Consider the following 17,932-nt stretch of genomic DNA (forward strand, 5'->3'; position numbering starts at 1 on the left):
ACCCATTGGTGGTTTTTTTTTCTTCCTCTGCCATATGTGTTATTTCTTGTTTGTTCCACTCTGAGCAGGAGCAGCACCAAGTTGGCTCATATCCTGATTTCCAAGAAAGTGCAGTTCAGAGAGCATGCTACCAAGCAGTGGGAAAAGCAGCGCTGAAAGAAACTGGTACAGAAATCAGTGCAAAAGCTTCCAACAGAAGCAGAAGGAAAATGTTTAAATTATTTTCAGAAAGATAATATCTTGTTTACAAGATTGATGCTATGTAGCTTTTTATTCTGTACAACTGTATTCCATTCATATCTGAAAAGTTAATGTTGTGGAGGTGCTGGAAGGTGTCCAGAGAAGGGCCAGGAGGATGATCAGAGGGCTGGAGCACCTCTCCTATGAGGACAGACTGAGGGAGTTGGGGCTGTTCAGTCTGGAGAAGAGAAGGCTCCGAGGTGACCTAATTGTGGCCTTCCAGTATCTGAAGGGGACCTACAGGAAGGCTGGGGAAGGACTTCTCAGGATCTCAGGTAGTGATAGGACTAGGGGGAATGGAATGAAGCTGGAGGTGGGGAGATTCAGGCTAGATGTGAGGAGGAGGTTCTTCCCCATGAGAGTGGTGAAACCCTGCAATGGGTTGTCCAGGGAGATGGTTGAGGCCCCGTCCCTGGAGGTGTTTAAGCCCAGGCTGGATGAGGCTCTGGCCAGCCTGATCTAGTGTGGGGTGTCCCTGCCCATGGCAGCGGGGTTGGAACTAGATGATCCTTGTGGTCCCTTCCAACCCTGAATGATACTATGATACTATGTAAGTGGGACACTTCAAAGCTAGGTGAAAAGGAAACAAACCAAACATCTGTGGGGTGACAGGTGAGTGGTCCAAACTATATTGTAAATAGGTAAAAATGTAATTCCATATTTTGATATTCTCTCCTTCTCCTCCCATGCCATTTTCCTGCCTTTCTGGGTAAATCGTATCACCTAAATCTCATACTGCTCTTCCCCAGAGTGAATGAGCTCTGTCATAATCCTTGCAATAAACCAGACACCTGTTCCTGTAATATGTTCAAAGAGAGACAGCCAGAAACAGATCTATTCTGACCCAGTCCACAGTCCTTTATGATGTATACTGATGGTACAAATGCCTTCTTTTACTATTTAGTCTGACTCTTGACTGTTTACTTCTTTCTGGAAAAGTGAAGTTACACATAATAAGATATATGTTGAAGTAAGAATGGATAATTTCACTGAAATGAGTGAATGCAAATAAACTTAATCCAGGGTAGATCCATTCTGGCTATCCATACATTTTCAACTGTTTCTGTAAATTTTTGAATTTTCCCTTAGTGTTTGTATTCTCAGGTAGGAATTACACTCACAAGAGCCTGAGAACTACGTTGTTTTTCTTTTTTAATTTTCTGAAATAACATCTCCCCTCTACTAATCTTTATTTACTTCACAGTTAGTTAATTGCACATGGTAATCCTTCATACACACATAGCGAGTCTCAGTGATTGTTTTGTACTTCTGCCTGAACATCCTCTGAGTGGGGGCAGAGTGGGGAGGAAACGACAAGAACAAGGAAGAATTCAGTTGCAAAATATGTGCTCATTAGAATAGAAAGAAACTGACTGTGTACCATACACCCACCTGGTCCTGACATAATTCCTTCTCTGTGCGCTAGCCCTGATTATGTTGCTGACATTATGCTCATGAGGGAAATTCCTTTCTGACTCCAGATGTGACAAATTCATAATCCTGTTGATGTAAGCAAAGCTCACCTAACTGTAACGGTCCAATCCATTGTACATACAGACTTCCTACTGAAGTAAAGAGGAATGCACAGGAGTTTCTCTAACACCATAGCTTTAAGGTTAACTTTAAACAAGCAGTGCCCCTGACAAAGAAAAAAAACAAGAGTCGCACCATTTTCTCCATTACCATCTCCTTGGTTTCCACCATTCTCTGTACAGGCACAAGCATTCATGCAAGAACACAACTGAATCACTGAAGTCAGTCAGCCTGGAAAAAAGGGGTAAATATGTAATATGCTTTTAAACAGTCAACCATTATTTATTTTCATGCACTTAAACTTCTGCAGCAGGAAGCCTTCCAAATTTCAGTACAGTGTTCTGTTGCCTGACCTATCACACTGATCTTTCCCTGCAGGACTAACCACAACAAGGGAAATGTGTAACATACCAACACTGTGTATTCAAGTAGTAGTTTATACTGGAAATGTGTTTTTTTTCCCCGATGTGTTCTTTTATGATAGAGGATGGAGCATAGAAAATATTTTCATTTAGAAATGCAGCTGTTGTGCCTCATGGGAGCTGTGGTGTAGAAATTTCATGGTCCTATTGTTTTCTGTTCATCAGGCTCTCTACTCTGACAAAAGAAAAAAAAAAAGTCGTGGTACTTCCTTTCTGAGTTGTCTAGCTTTTTGTTTCTGTTCAACTCCTAAGCTAAACTAACGGAGGGGGTTCAATTTGCCATAGTTGAAATCTTAGTGATACTTAAGAATAGTGATTCCTGTTAGTTCCCTTCACTCACATAATACCTTGACAGCAGCTGCTTTTAGATTTTCATCCTTATGGATTCTTTGTCTTGCCATTTGGGGAGGCAGTTCTGCCTCAAAATGTAATGACTGCCAGGTTCGATGTGCCCTTGAGTAACCTGGTCTAGTTCAGAGGCCCATGGCAGGGAGCTTGGATTAGGTATCTCTAAGGTCTCTTCTGACCTAAGCCATTCTGTGGTTCTATGACTTTACGGTAAGTTCAAAGGCACAGTAACTGGAAGAAGAATGGCTTAGGTTGGAAGAGACCTCAAACCTGGCCTTGAACACCTCCAGGGAAGGGACATCCACAACCTCTCTGGACAATCCATTCCAGAGTCTTCCCACCCTTATAGTGAATAATTGCTTCCTAAGATCCAACCTAAACCTATTCTCCTTACATTTAAGTCCATTTCCCCTTGTCCTATCGGCAGACACTCTTGCATAAAGTCTCTCTGCAGCCTTTCAGGTTCCTTTCAGGTATTGGTAGGCAATCATAAGGTCCCTTCGGGGTCTTCTCTTCTCCAGACTTCCAGTCCCATGTGAAGATAAGCCAGACAAGCCTCACACTTGTACTGGAGTTTTTGATGACCCAGATAATCTTTGGCACCACGTGTAAGTTACAGACGACACAAAATTTCAGTCCTAATGCTGTCAAAAAGAGAGCAATGCTGTGCACAGCCCAAGAAGTGACAGTTTTCAACAGGTCGTTATTAGGCCGAATCTAAACAGTGCCCGGCATTATGGGCAACAGGAGGCTGTCGGCAGGGAAAAAACCACAGTATTGCCAAGAGTTACCCATCAGGACAGTCAAATAACTTAGTGAGAATCAGAATTAAGGAAATCCAATTTCCCCGGATTTGTGTCATGAGGTTAATCGGTTCCGGCATCCAACCTCAGGTGCGCTCCCGCCCAGACCGCGCCGCCACCTGCTGCCGCCACGTCCCCGCCTTCCGGCCTCGGCCCCAGCGGCAGGGCCGCGCTTGCGCAGTGGGCGGCGGTGCGGTTGAGTACTGTTGCTGTCGTTCGGTGCTCGGCGCATGGTGGCGGCGGCGGCACGAGTGTAAGATAGGGCAGGGTAGAGCAGAGCAGGGCGAGGCGAGCCGGTGAGCGGCGTGCCCGCTGCGGAACAGGCGGCGTCAGGCGATGAACTCCCGCAAAGGTACCGTACCGAGCGGTGCCGAGCGGCGGGGCGGGAGCGGGGGTGCTGCGTGGCCGCCGCTTACGCCGGCTCCCGGTTCTTCTCTTCTCCCCGGCAGTGCTGGCCCTGCAGGCTCGCAGGCGGCGGCCCAAGCAGTCCGCGGCGGCCAGCAGGAGGGACAAGCACCCGCCATCCCACAAAAAGTGAGTACGGGGATCTCGATCTACCAAGACGGAGCCTGTCGCCCGGTACAGATTCGTTGGCCGTTGTTCCTTCACGCTGTCTTTCCTTGCACCTCCTTGTAACGCCTGTCAAGGGCAGTCCCGCGGCTCGGTCCCTCTGCCCCCCCGCAGTCCTGGCCCTGCTGCTTGCTATCCTGAGGAAGCTCAGCCCCTCCCGCAGCCGACGGCGGGATAGACGGCAGCTCCTCCAGCAGGGCACATCCTGGCCGCTCGCACCGCACTGCAGCCGGACCCGACCCTCCTACGTGGGGTTGACGCCCCGTGACCCCACAGGGGCTGTCCCCGGCCCTGGGCTCAAGCGCCTTAGGGCAGGGCCTGCTCGTACCACACGGACCGGCCTTCCTCCCGTGTAGAGCCCGGTTCTCATCGCTGTGGCCGGCGTCTCTGTGAAATCCCTGTTTGCCGGGGATCTGCACAGATTTGGTCGTCACAACACTCGCATCCCTTTTGAATCACCCTCCAGTTAATCTGCGTGGTCTTCCTCCTCTCCATGTGCTTTCTGTTCAGAAGCTTCTTTCTGGAGACGTTCTCCCATCTGTAGACAGTCCTTTTCTCATCCTGATAACAGCCTGATACACCATTCTCGCCCTCCTGCTCCCTACTGGGAGACTATTTCCTATTCCCAGACCCTATTGCCAGCAACGCTGGTGGCAGTATTACGTTGTTTAAATCTTTGTTGGCCTTGCAGAGTGGGACAGAAGTCATGGTCTGTCCCCCCCCGCCCCAATCTTCTGGTAACACTTCATGTTTCTGTCACTGTCCCATCTTTTCTCATTCTCATGATACCTGTTTTCACTGAACCATGTAGGGATATTCTCTCATCTCTATAGTATGGCCCCTTCAACTGCTCTTTCCTGTGACAGTGTAGCTTTGTACTCCTCTGTATTTTTTTTTCACCTCATACAATTACTTGCTTCTCTCACTAACTTTTACTGTCTTTTGTTCGGTGAGACTTTATTGGTGACTCATTAAGTCGCCGTTAATCTCTTGCCTTTGTTTTTGTTGCTTGGGGATGCAGTCCACCTGCATTGTTCTGACAGGGAAGCATAAATCCTGATGTTCCTCATCCTTTTTCTCCTTTGAGTCAGTCTTTAGAACTGGGAAGCAGGGTATGATGGATATTGATATAGATGATAGGGTAAAAATGTTGCTATGACAAATGATTCAAGAGGTAAGGTCTTTCTGATTACTGCAGAAAGAAATAATAACCTTGGAGTCTTGGTGGTTTTACAATGAATGGGGTTCTTTCCCTTTTGAGATGGGTAAAAATAATGTAGAATGTATTGCTGAAATAGTGGTTGTCAGGCTTTGATGGATAACTTCACATCCTGTTCTGATACTGCTGTTTCCTCCAGCATTGTATGCAAGCAGTGTTATAATTTCAGTGTGTGAATTTGGAGTTACTGCAGAGGAAGTAAATTTTATGTGCAAGATAGACAACCTTATTGGATTGGTTCCCATGTTTCCAAAAATCTCTTGAGAAGTCAGTTTGTTTCATTATATGGATTTGTTTTACCACTTTGAAAAGAGAAATAGGTTAAGTTATATTTTAACTCTAGGTTCAGAATTGTTTTTGTAGCTTTCAGTTAAGTCTTTATCACAATGAGGTTAAGAACTTTTATTCTACTTGGATGATACAGTGCCTAATACACTTCTCTGTGGAGCTGTCTTGAGAAATCTTGTTGAATGAGTTTGTCAAAAGTTTGCTTTCAGAGACACTTGATAAGTGCAGAAGTGATGTTCTTTTTGTGTTTGCTGAAGAAATGGGCCACTATTAAGTCAGTGTGCACAGTCACTAGCTGGCCACTTTCCATACTGAGTCAGCATTTCCAGGTGCAATGGCCTGGTCTGTTCAATTGCTGCAGGAAACGCTGGTTTTGCTGTGGTAAACAGCAGAACCATGATTTCTCATCTGCTGTGTAAGTGTTCCTTTCAAACTACTTTTATGCTCTGGGTGCCTCCTTCTCTGTTTTATGCTTCTTTATGGACAGGAAACTCCCTTAAAATTTTTAACTATTCTTGCATTTGGCTAAACAGTTTAATCTTCAAAGTAAAGCCAGCATCCGAGGTTATTTTGGAGGACAATCTTGGCAGAAATGTTTGTTTTGTCCTTTTCCTAGCCTTGTTTGAAATTCAGCTGCTACAGCATCTATTAGTGTGTTAGGACTGCACGGTATCTGTGATGCATAACAAATGTACAGTAGCAGCAAATGAAAATGTTGATTTGAGGGGTGGAAATTCTATAGTATAAGTTCCCTCTGGTAAACCTGTTCACTATATAAAAAATGTGACTGGTTTCACATCTACAGCTGACTGTGTTTCTTTGTATTGTGGTTCATAGGAAGACTGTTCTCTGCTGGATTATAGCTTTATGGAACAACTTCCATTGTTGCTGGTAACAATGTGCTTCAAAGGAACTGCAGGATTCCTCTTGTAGAATTGGCTAGGAGAATTGTATTGCACTGTAGCTTATTTGCAGGCTTTTGAAGGATATTGTGATGATGACACAAATAGAAGGAAATATTACAGTGCTTTTTAAACTCTGAATAGCTTATTGTCTGTTATGACCTCAGTTGTCATAGAAGGCTGTGAGGTTGGTCCTGTAACTGCTCAGTGATGACCCTGTAAGTCAGTTTTATGTAATAGAGAGGAAAAAGAGAGTAGAATTTGTGGTGGTGCACATTCTGAGGAGAAAGCACTTTGTCTTGAATCAAGACTATATTGAAAATGGCATGTAATAATAAAATCTGTTTGATAACAGCATTTGATTTTGGTGTATTCTGTACAAACTTCTTAGACATCTTTTGAATTGGACAAAAGTAATCAAAATGGTTAATTTGGGCCCTCTACAAATTATTTATTCTTAAAATGGAGATTTCATTTGAGTGAGGTTTGTGAAGTAGAGTCTTTGACAGATACTGAAGTCTGTGTTCAGAGATGGACTTGCTTACAGATAGACAAGGCCATTTCCTGTCCTTACTGCTAACAGAAGCCAGTTATGTAAGAGATGGCCTCAGGTATGTCTACCTTTGTGCATTCAGCAGAATGGTAGGCTCATTAGCACTGGATTCAACTGGGACAAATTTATCTTAGACATTTTTGTTTTGATTGAACTTATTTCTAAATGCATATGACAAAACCCAAGTGAATATCTTACCAGAGGTTTGTTATCTTTAACACATTTGCTATAAATCTGACTGCACATTGTGAGACTGACTCAGTTTCTGGGGGGCAACCCCCTCTGGGGAGGAAGGAAGGACCCAAGTCCACCTGGATCAGGTTTCCTTAATCCCTGGGGAGAGCAGGGTTCTCACAACCACCACCACCCTCCCCTCAGGATGGGTGTAACCCACCACATAGCACCATAGAATTGTCAGGGTTGGGAGAGACCCCAACGATCATCTAGTTCCAACCCCCCTGCCATGGGCAGGTCCACTTTCCATGAGATGTGGTTGCCATTCAGCCTGGCCTTAAAAACTTACAGGGATGGGACTTCCACTACCTCTTTGGGCAACCTGTACCAGTGTCTCACCACCTTTGTGGTGAAGAACTTCTTCCTAATGTTGAATCTAAATCTACCCTCCTCTAGCTTGAATCTGTTCCTCTAGTCCTTTCACTACCCAACTGAAAAGTCCCTCACCAGTTTTCTTAGAGGCCCCCTTTTGATAGTGGAAGGCAACAATAAGGTCTCGTCAGAGCCTTCTCCTGTACAGACAGAAAAACCTCAAGAAAAAGCCAAATGAAATGTTTTGTTAATATTTAAAGGAACAAAAGAATTGGGTTTTTTCCATCTTTACAATTCCCAGTGTTCATGTATGTCTGTATGGTCTAAGTGTTCATGTATTTGGAGCAATAACCCTTGCTCACTTTTTTTTTTTTGATTAACTGAAGACATTTTTGATTACAAAAGATGATCTTACTAAGTTTGAAAGTGAACCTCTGTAAAGGTGGTCACCTTCTTCGCTTTATACTATTTAGCCTACATGTTTGGAAATACTGTGATTCAAAGATATGCGTGTGTCTGAATATTCTTGTTTTGTCCAGGAAAGCATCTGGCACAGACTTGACTTTTATATCAAGGGCCTGAATAATGAAGTAATGTTCTGCTGGGGAATCTGGCTTGAGTGTTAATAATGCTAAAGAAATCTTAAACTTTTTTGTTAAAGCCAAACCACAGAATACACCCTGGTGAAATCATGCTTCTTGACAGTATTGGTGCCATACAGTTTTTCCCTCAACTGTAGTCAATTAATAGTCAATATGAAAGAGTCATTGGCTTTGGTTGCCTTGAGCTATTGTCAATGCTTGGTTTGTGGTTTTCTAAAACAGAAGAGAGAATTCCATAGTTAGAGGTCAATTATATTTTCCTGCCTCTAAGGAAAAAAACTAGTGTCTGTTGTATCATAGTATCATTCAGGGTTGGAAGGGACCACAAGGATCATCTAGTTCCAACCCCCCTGCCATGGGCAGGGACACCCCACACTAGATCAGGCTGGCCAGAGCCTCATCCAGCCTGGTCTTAAACTCCTCCAGGGACGGGGCCTTGACCACCTCCCTGGACAACCCATTCCAGGGCTTCACCACTCTCATGGGGAAGAACCTCCTCCTCACATCCAGCCTGAATCTCCCCACCTCCAGCTTCATTCCATTCCCCCTAGTCCTATCACTACCTGGGACCCTGAGAAGTCCTTCCCCAGCCTTCCTGTAGGCCCCCTTCAGATACTGGAAGGCCATAATTAGGTCACCTCGGAGCCTTCTCTTCTCCAGACTGAACAGCCCCAACTCCCTCAGTCTGTCCTCATAGGAGAGGTGCTCCAGCCCTCTGATCATCCTCCTGGCCCTTCTCTGGACACCTTCCAGCACCTCCACATCCCTCTTGTAATAGGGGCTCCAGAACTGGACACAGTACTGCAGGTGGGGTCTCACCAGGGCTGAGTAGAGGGGGAGGATCACCTCCCTCGACCTGCTGGCCACACTTCTCCTGATGCAGCCCAGGATCTGATTGGCTTTGCGGGCTGCAAGTGCACACTGAGAGCTCATGTTGAGCTTCTCATCCCCCAGCACCCCCAAGTCTCTCTCCTCAGGGCTGCTTTCCAGCCAGTCACTGCCCAGCCTGTCCAGGTCCCTCTGGATGGCCTCCCTTCCCTCCAGCGTGTCTGCTGCACCACACAGCTTGGTGTCATCAGCAAACTTGCTGAGGGTGCACTCAGTGCCACTGTCCATGGCACCCACAAAGATGTTGAACAAGACAGGTCCCAGGACTGATCCCTGAGGGACTCCGCTTGTCCCTGGCCTCCACTGGGACATGGAGCCATTGACAGCCACTCTTTGGGTGCGGCCATCAAGCCAGTTCCTTATCCATCTAGTGGTCACCCATCAAACCCATGTGTCACCAGTTTGGAGACCAGGCTGTGGTGCGGGACAGTGTCGAAGGCTTTGCTCAGGTCCAGGTAAATGACATCAGTTGCTCGCCCCTCATCTATTAATTTTGTCACCTGCTCATAGAAGGCCAACAGGTTGGTCAGGCAGGATTTGCCCTTGGCAAAGCCATGCTGACTGTTCCCAATCACTTCTTCACTTTTCTTCTGAGCCAGTAGTGACTCCAGGAGGATCTGCTCCATGATCAGAGGTGAGAGTGACTGGCCTGGAGTTCCCTGGTTCCTCCTTCTTACCCTTTTTGAAAATGGGGGGCAATGTTTCCCCTTTTCCAGTCTGTGGGGACTGCCCCAGACTGCCATGTCTTTTGGAATATAATAGAGAGGGGTTTAGCAACCTCATCTGCCAGTTCTCTCAGCACCCGTGGGTGTATCCCGTCAGGTCCCATGGACTTGAACACTTTCAGGTTCTTCAGGTGATCACGAACCTGATCTGCACTTACAATAGGCAGTTCTTCCTCCCTGTCCCTGGCTTTGTCTTCCATAACATCAGGAGTGTGGCTAGAGGCCCTTGCAGTGAAGACTGAGGTAAAGAAGTTAAGTACCTCAGCCTTTTCCTCATCACTTGTGATCATGTCACCATTTTCCTTTCTGAGGGGGCCTACACCTTCCCTAGTCTTCTTCTTCCCATTCATACACCTGTAGAAGTTCTTAGTGTTCCCTTTAATCTCCCTGGCTAGATTCAATTCAAACTCTGCTTTGGCTTTCCAAACCAGGACTCTTGCTGCTCGGGCAGCTTCCTTATCTCCCCCCTGTTCTACCTGTCCTTCTCTCCACTGCCTGTAGAGTTTCCTTTTAAGTAATAGTGTGTCCAGTAGCTCCTTGCCCATCCAGGCAGGCCTCCTAGCATTCTTACCTGCTTGTCTCTTTGTTGGTACACAGAGCTCCTGGACACAGAGGAGGTGGTCCTTGAATACTGACCAGCTGTCCTGGGTCCCTCTTCCCTCCAGGGCTTTGTCCCAGGACACTTTGGCTAGCAGATCCCTGAAGCCATCAAAGTCTGCACGCCTAAAGTCTAGGGTCGTGAGCTTGGAATACTTCCTCCTGATTGCCCTGAGGAGATTCAATTCAACTGCTTCATGGTCACTGCAGCCAAGGCTGTCTCTGAGCCTCACATTGCTTACCAGCCCTTCCCTGTTGGTGAGAACAAGGTCCAGCATAGCACCATTTCTTGTTGGTTCCTCTACCATTTGGAGGAGGAAGTTGTCTTCTATGCAGTCCGGGACCATCCTGGATTGCTGGTGCCTTGCTGTGTTGTCCCTCCAGCAGATGTCCAGGTGGTTGAAATCACCCATGAGGACCAGGGCTTGTGACCTGGAAGCCACTTCTATTTGCCTGTGGAGGGCCTCATCTGCTTGGTTCTGCTGGTCAGGTGGCCTGTAGGAGACCCCCACAGTAATATCTCCTTCCCCTGTCCTGCCTTTAATTTTAACCCATACGCTCTCAACCAGCTCATCATCCCTCCCCAGGTGGCGCTCCACTGATTCTAGCTGGCTATTGACATAGAGGGCAACATCTCCTCCTCTCCTTCCCTGCCTATCCTTCCTATAGAGCTTATACCTGTCTATCCCTACATTCCAGTCATGGGATTCATCCCACCAAGTGTCAGTAACAGCCACTATGTTGTGGCTTCGGTTAGAGCTGTCTAGGTACAAAACCTGTATCTTAAATTCCGATACTAAAATCATTTTTTTACTGACTTGAAAACTGTATTCAAATGATACTATTCTTATATTCATGCTTCTGAAGAAAATCCTTCTTTGACATCTGGCTTTTAATTCACATTGATTTGTTTCATCTAGTCTCCCCTCTCATTCCAGTAACTATACTGGAGTTGTGCTTGTCTCCCATTCACTACCCTCCTGCTGTTGCTCACCTATGTGGGATGTTACTCCTTCTGAAGAAGGCTGAGACGTGTCTCTGTGAATAATATCGTTGTAGAAGAGGTGGCTAGGTAGTTGTGTGGAGCCTGGAGATGGGTGTGATGGAAGTGCTGTTCTGTGACTGATTGTCTGAAAGGTTGCTGTAAGGAGAGCAAATGCACAATTGAGCTTTATCTTCAAGAGAGAAGGTACAGTCAGTAGAGCAGTGTGACTCCTCACTCTCCTAGAGTGCTTAAGGGAAAAACAACTCTGAATTCAGAAGGCTGGGCTTCGGTTAGCATTTGTCCTGCTGAGTGGTGAGCAGTTATGTGGGCTGGGCCTGCTCTGCTGCGCTATGCAGGACTGCCTTTCCGCTTCCAGAGCCTGAGGGCCCAGTGGTCACTTGCTCCCTTTGGTGAGTGACAGCCGGGCTGTTTGAGATCATGTAACCTATAGAAACAGAACAGTTGAACACTGAATCCCATTAAAAAAAAAAGGCACAAGTTATTAAAATCTGAAGAGAAAATAATGAAAGGAATCCAAGTGAAGTGCAGTTAAGACTGTATTTAAGTAAGGTACATGGCAAGATAACTTTAAATCCAGATTAAAAAAAAATAGCTATTTTAATATTTGAACACTAAAATGGTGCTTCAGTATGAATTGTGGTTTATATTTGTGCTTATGTTTCATGGTTCACACCTTACTGTCTCAGAAAAGATGATGTAGAACTAGAAATTGCTCAAAGGAGGAGATAGTAAAGATGATGGAGGTTATTGAACAGCTTTATTTATGACTATCATTTTTCAGGTATGTAAAGCTGGTTAAGGAGCACTTTGTGCCTGAAAGGTGTAGAAAGGGAAGAATTAATAACTTGCCTTTTTCTTTACAAAACAATGATATACAAAGACTGATTTTAATTAAAAAACCAAAACAACAAAACACACATGAAAGCCAATATACACACCCCAAACAACTTCTGATTTTTCAGGGCAGATAACAGAATGTGACTTTTCAATATGCTGTAGAGGCCAGATTGTAGATGAGTTAAAGTAGTATAAGACTGGGTGCTAGAATCAGAATTTGTTTTCAGTTATACTGCTGGTGGTGCAGTTTGACTTTCCAAGCCAATGTTTGATGAAGCCCTGTCATGTAAGTTTGTCCTAGCACAGAGAGTGTATTTTTGGCACCTACTGGTACAATCCTAGCCTAGGTATGCGTTTGGCCTTAATTATCATGGCAGCTCTTAGATTTTTGAGGCTGCCTGAGTGGGTCACTTGCAACATCTGTTCGTATGTGTAATCTGGATTATATCTGTGAACCTAGAAATAAAACAGGGCTTGAGTGATTGAATATGTGGCTCTCAGCAAGTTGTGTAACTGGAGTTAACTACTGTGTCGGAGTTTGCAGTAGGTAGAAGTGTGTGTGTTTGAGAAGAGCTTTCAGTAGCCCAAGAACAGTAAGGTAATAATGAAGGGGTGGAGAGGCATGCCAATAAGTGCAGAATACTGAAGTAGTGGGCGTGCCTGAAATGCTCTGGTTCCTGCAGACTTTGATGCCATCTGCAGGTCTGAGTCTGATGCCAAAATGAACCTGGGATTTAAAGTGCATGGAAGAATTTGGTTTATTTCCTCAGTTGCTATGAACAGCTGGTTTTGTTTGAAATGTTCGATTGTCATGCTAATGTCAGTAGCTTAATTCACTCATCTGTGAAATAAGAGGAATTTCAAACTTATTATTTCAGTCTGCCATGTGCAGAAGTAAATCACAGGATTATAGTTTGTGCTGGGCTGTGGTGTATGAGGGGCATCCACTAGTTTTGCATCTCTTCAGTGGAAAGATCAAGAGAAACAGACTGATGGAGTTGCAAGTGATTAAAAGGGAAGTGTTGCTGAAGTATTGCTTTTACATAGGAAACTGTATTTTGGAGTATTTAAATGCAGTTTAAACTCAATACATAAAGACTCTTTGTGGTGGGTTACGCCCATCCTGGAAAAAAAAAACAGGGGGGGGAGGGCTTGTGAGAGTTGTTTTGTCCTCCCTGGAGGGTGTTTTCTCCCCTGGGAAACTGATTTGGTCTGTTCCACTTCCCCCCTGCCTTGACCAGCAGGGGTATAAGAGGGAGGACATTGCAGCCATTGCTCTATATATGTAACACATACATATATAGAAATATATATATATATGTAACAATGGCAGGCAGGGTTCACAAGGGTAAGGAAGAAGGATGGATGGGAGAAGGAAAAGAAAAAAAATATGAGATACAGAACCAGTCCTTTGCAAAGTGTGGAAGCAGCTGGAAGAGAGAGAGCAATGGCTGCAATGTCTTCCCTCTTATACCTCTTTTCCGCCCCCGCCCCCAGGATGGGCATAGCCTGCCACACTCTTAAAGTCCCCTAACACTTGACAAAGGTAGTAGTATAATAGCAAAGCTGAAGTATGTAATCTCCTAGTGTTTCAGGAGAGGCTGAAAATAAAGCAGAAAAAATATCTCCTTTATTCATTGTTTTGCTTCTTGTGGTGTTTTCATCAAAGCATGACGATGCCATAAGCAAGTGGAATAAAAAGGAGTGAGCTGCCATGTTTCTCTTTTAAGATGAGATGTTTTACTTTGAATCATAGAATTGTTTTGGTTGGAAGAGACCTTTGAAGTCATCAAATCCAGGCATTAACCCAGCACTGTCCGGTCACCACTAAACCATGTCCCTCCACATTTACACATCTTTTAAGTACCTCCACCACTTCCCTGGGTTCCTGTTGCAAAATCTGACAACTATTTGCATGAAGAAATGTTTCATAGTATCCAATCTAAAACCCCTTTGGTGCAACTTGATGCTATTTCCTTTTGTCCTATTGCTGGTTACCTTGGAGAACAGACCGACCTCTGCCTTGCTACACCTTCCTGTCTGGTAGTTGTAGAAAACGAGAAGGTCTCCCCCAAGCCTCCCTTTTACCAAGGTAAAAAACCCTTGTTCCCTCAGCTGGTCTTCTTAAGACCTGTTCTTCAGACCATTCACCAACTTCATTGTCCTTCTCTGGACCTGCTCCAGCACCTCACCAGGTAGTCCTTCTCTGCTGGGCAGCTTTCTGGCCACTCTACCCCAAGCCTGTAGCTATGCATGGGGTTGTTGTGACTCAGGTGCAGGACCTGGCCCTTGGCCTGGTTAAAGTCATACTACTGGCCTCAGTCCATTGATCCAGCTTGTCCAAATCCCTTTGTAGAACCTCCCTACTTTCAAAAACATTGACATACCCACCTATCTTGCTGTCATCTGTAAACTTAGTGAGGGTGCCCTTGATCCCCTCATCCAGGGCACTGGTAAAGATCATAAAGGAAACAGGCTCCAGTAGTGAGCTGTGGGGAACACCACTTGTGACCAGCCACAAATTGAATTCAACTCTATTTGCCACAATTCTTTGGGCCAGGCCATCCAGGCTTTTTTTTGTTTTTTTTTTAATGCAGTGAAATGTACACCCCTCCAAGCTGTAAGCAGCTTGTTTTTCCAGGAGGATGCTGTGGGGAAACAAAACCAAAAGCTTTCTAATGTCAGAATAGACAACTTCCACAGCCTTTCTGTGATACATTAAGTGGGTCACCTTGTCATAGAAGGAGATCAGGTTAGACAAGCTGGACCTGCCTTTCAGAAACCCATGCCTGGTACCCTGTTTCTCCTGTATGTGCTGTGATGATGCCCATCCACAAGAAGGGCTGGAAGGAGGACCCAGGGAATTTCAGGCCTGTCAACCTGACCTCAGTGCCAGGCAAGACTATGGAACTATGAATCTTGAGTGCAATCACACAGCACTTACAGGATGGCCAAGGGATCAGGCCCAGCCAGCATGGATTTAGGAAGGGCAGGTTCTGCCTGACCAACCTGATCTCCTTCTATGCCCAGGTGACTGCCTGGTGGATGTGGGGCAGGCTGTGGATGTAGTCTACCTGCACTTCAGCAAGGCCTTTGATACCTTCCCCCACAGGAAACTCCTGGCCAAGCTTTTAACCCATGGCTTGGACAGGAGCACTCTGCACTGGGTTAGGAACTGGCTGGAGGCTGAGCCCAGAGAGTGGTGGTGAATGGTGCCACATCCAGCTGGCAGCCAGTCACTAGTGGTGTGCCCCAAGGATCAGTGCTGGGCCCCATGCTCTTTAACATCTTTATTGATGATCTGGATATAGGCATTGAGTCCATCATCAGTAAATTTGCAGATGACATCAAGCTGGGGGCAGTTGTTGATCTGCTAGAGGGTAGAGAGGCTCTGCAGAGGGACCTCGACAGGCTGGACAGATGGGCAGAGTCCAACGGCATGAGATTTAACACATCCAAGTGCCGGGTTCTGCACATTGGCCACAACAACCCCATGCAGAGCTACAGGCTGGGGTCAGAGTGGCTGGAGAGTGGCCAGGCAGAAAGGGGCCTGGGTCTACTAGTTGACAGTAGGCTGAACATGAGCTAGCAGTGTGCCCAGGCAGCCAAGAAGGCCAATGGCATCCTGGCCTGCGTCAGGAATAGTGTGGCCAGCAGGAGCAGGGAGGTCATTCTGCCCCTGTACTCAGCACTGGATAGGCCACACCTTGGGTACTGTGTCCAGTTCTGGGCCCCTCAGTTTAGGAAAGATGTTGACTTGCTGGAGTGTGTCCAGAGAAGGGCAACAAAGGTGGTGAGGGGTTTGGAACACAAGCCCTATGAAGAGAGGCTGAGGGAACCGGGGTTGCTTAGCCTGGAGAAGAGGAGGCTCAGAGGAGACCTTATTGCTGTCTACAATTACCTGAAGGGAGGTTGTAGCCAGGTGGGGGTTGGTCTCTTCTCCCAGGCAACCAGCACCAGAACAAGAGGAAAGTCTCAAGCTGTGCTGGGGAGGTTTAGGCTGGATGTTAGGAAGAAGTTCTTCACAGAAAGAGTGATTGGCCATTGGAATGTGCTGCCCAGGGAGGTGGTGGAGTCACCATCACTGGAAGTGTTTAAGAAGAGACTGGATGAGGCACTTGGTGCCATGGTTTAGTTGATTAGATGGTGTTGGGTAATAGGTTGGACTTGATGATCCTGAAGGTCTTTTCCAACCTGGTCTGGTCTAGTCTAGTCAATTCTACCTCATGGACCTGTGTCTTTCTATGTGATGTAGTAAGTGTGACAGTTTCAGGCTGTGCCTTTAAGGAAAGGACAGCTACTGAATACTCTAGCTGAATATTTTGGTGTAAAAAGGAAAACAAAGGTAATTCTAAGCAAATTTCATTGGTAGATGAGTAGGAATGTAACTTTAAGGTTTTCAGTCTCAGTTCAGTCTGTTCAACTGTGTCTGTCTGTGCAGCTGCTTTCTGTCTTCTGTTCTTGGCGGTGCTGACCTTGGACTAACAACATAAGAAACTAATTTTTTTCCCCCCTTAACAACTGCTTTGAGCTAACAAAATTTCCCTTAATATCCATTTTCTATCTAATCTTTTTTGGGAAAAGGGGAGGTGGGGGGAAAAGGGGTCTTAGGGAGAACGTGGAGGGGGAATTCTCCTCCAGAGGGAGTTTCTGTGTTATGTTCTTTCTTGAATATTTATGTAAATACTGTATATTTAGTATATATTCATTGCATTTCATTCTGCTTGTAAAATACAGCCTTTTCCATTTGCTTCTCTGACTGAGTTAGCCATGGGTGTGTGTGGGGGGAATTGAACTTTCCTCACTACCACATGTAGGTCACCGGGATGAAGATCTTGATGAAGCATTCTATAGGCAGCTTAAGGCTGTCTCAACATCACCTGACCTTGTTCTCATAGGTGACTTCAACCGACCTGATATCTGATCTCAACACAGCAGAGAGGAGGCAGTCTAGGAGGTTCTGAGAGTGCATGGAGGACAGCTCCTTATCCCAGGTGCTGTGTGAGCCTACCAGGGGTAAGGGTGTGCTTGACCTCCTCTTCACCAGTAGGGAAGGGCTGGTGGGTGATGTGGTAGTCGGAGGGTGTTTAGGGGCCAGCGACCATGAAATAGTTGAATTTTCAGTACTCAGTGAATCTAAGTGGGGTAGCAAGAAAACCTCCACTCTGGACTTCCAGAGGGCAGACTTCAGGTTACTCAAGGAACTAACTCAGAAGGTTCCTTGGGAAACAGCCCTTAAGAACAAAGGGGTCCAGGAGAGCTGGACCTACTTCAAGGAAGAGCTCTTGAAGGCGCAGGAACAGGCTGTGCCAATGTGCCGGAAGATGAGCCGCTGGGGCAGACGGCCAGCCTGGATGGGCAATGAACTTCTAAAAGAACTAAGGGGAAAAAAAGAGGATGTATCATCTTTGGAAGAAAGGGGAGGCAACCCATAGGATGTTTAAGGATGTTGCTAGGTCTTGTAGGAAGAAAATTAGGGAGGCAAAAGCACATTAGGAGCTTAGACTGGCCTCTGCGGTGAAGGACAACAAAAAGTCCTTCTATAAATACATTAATAGCAAGAGGAAGGGCAAGGACAACCTCCACTCCTTGGTGGACACGGAGGGGAACGTTGTAACAAAGGATGAGGAAAAGGTAGAGATACTTAACACCTTCTTTGCCTCAATTTTTACTAGCAGGACAGAATGTCTTCCAGACAGCTGGCTTGCAGAGCTGGCAGAAGGAGCCAGGGAGCTGCACAGTTTCCCTATGTTGCAGGAGGGGGTAGTTAGAGGTCTCCTCAGCTGCTTGGATCCCCACAAGTCCATGGGACCAGATGGGATCCATCCTAGGGTGCTGAGAGTGCTGTCAGAG

General features: G+C 46.0%; 1 protein-coding gene across 3 annotated transcripts in view; it reads left to right on the forward strand.

Annotated features, from left to right (window-relative positions):
• The first annotated feature begins 3,560 nt into the window (after positions 1-3,560).
• Positions 3,561-17,932, forward strand: part of SRPK2 (SRSF protein kinase 2) — a 152,113-nt gene continuing 137,741 nt past the window's right edge. For 2 of the 3 annotated variants that reach the window (XM_068160893.1, XM_068160892.1), the window contains exons 1-2: positions 3,562-3,698; positions 3,796-3,880. In XM_068160893.1, coding sequence (XP_068016994.1) covers positions 3,683-3,698; positions 3,796-3,880 — 101 coding nt within the window. In that variant the 5' untranslated portion in view covers positions 3,562-3,682. Of the gene's footprint in view, positions 3,699-3,795; positions 3,881-17,932 lie in introns of all 3 variants that reach the window. The other variant, XM_068160889.1, reaches the window with a different exon arrangement.

Source organism: Melanerpes formicivorus, unplaced genomic scaffold, assembly GCF_026170545.1.
Source record: "Melanerpes formicivorus ecotype bairdi unplaced genomic scaffold, bMelFor1.0.p_v2 SCAF_54, whole genome shotgun sequence".
NCBI lineage: Eukaryota > Metazoa > Chordata > Aves > Piciformes > Picidae > Melanerpes > Melanerpes formicivorus.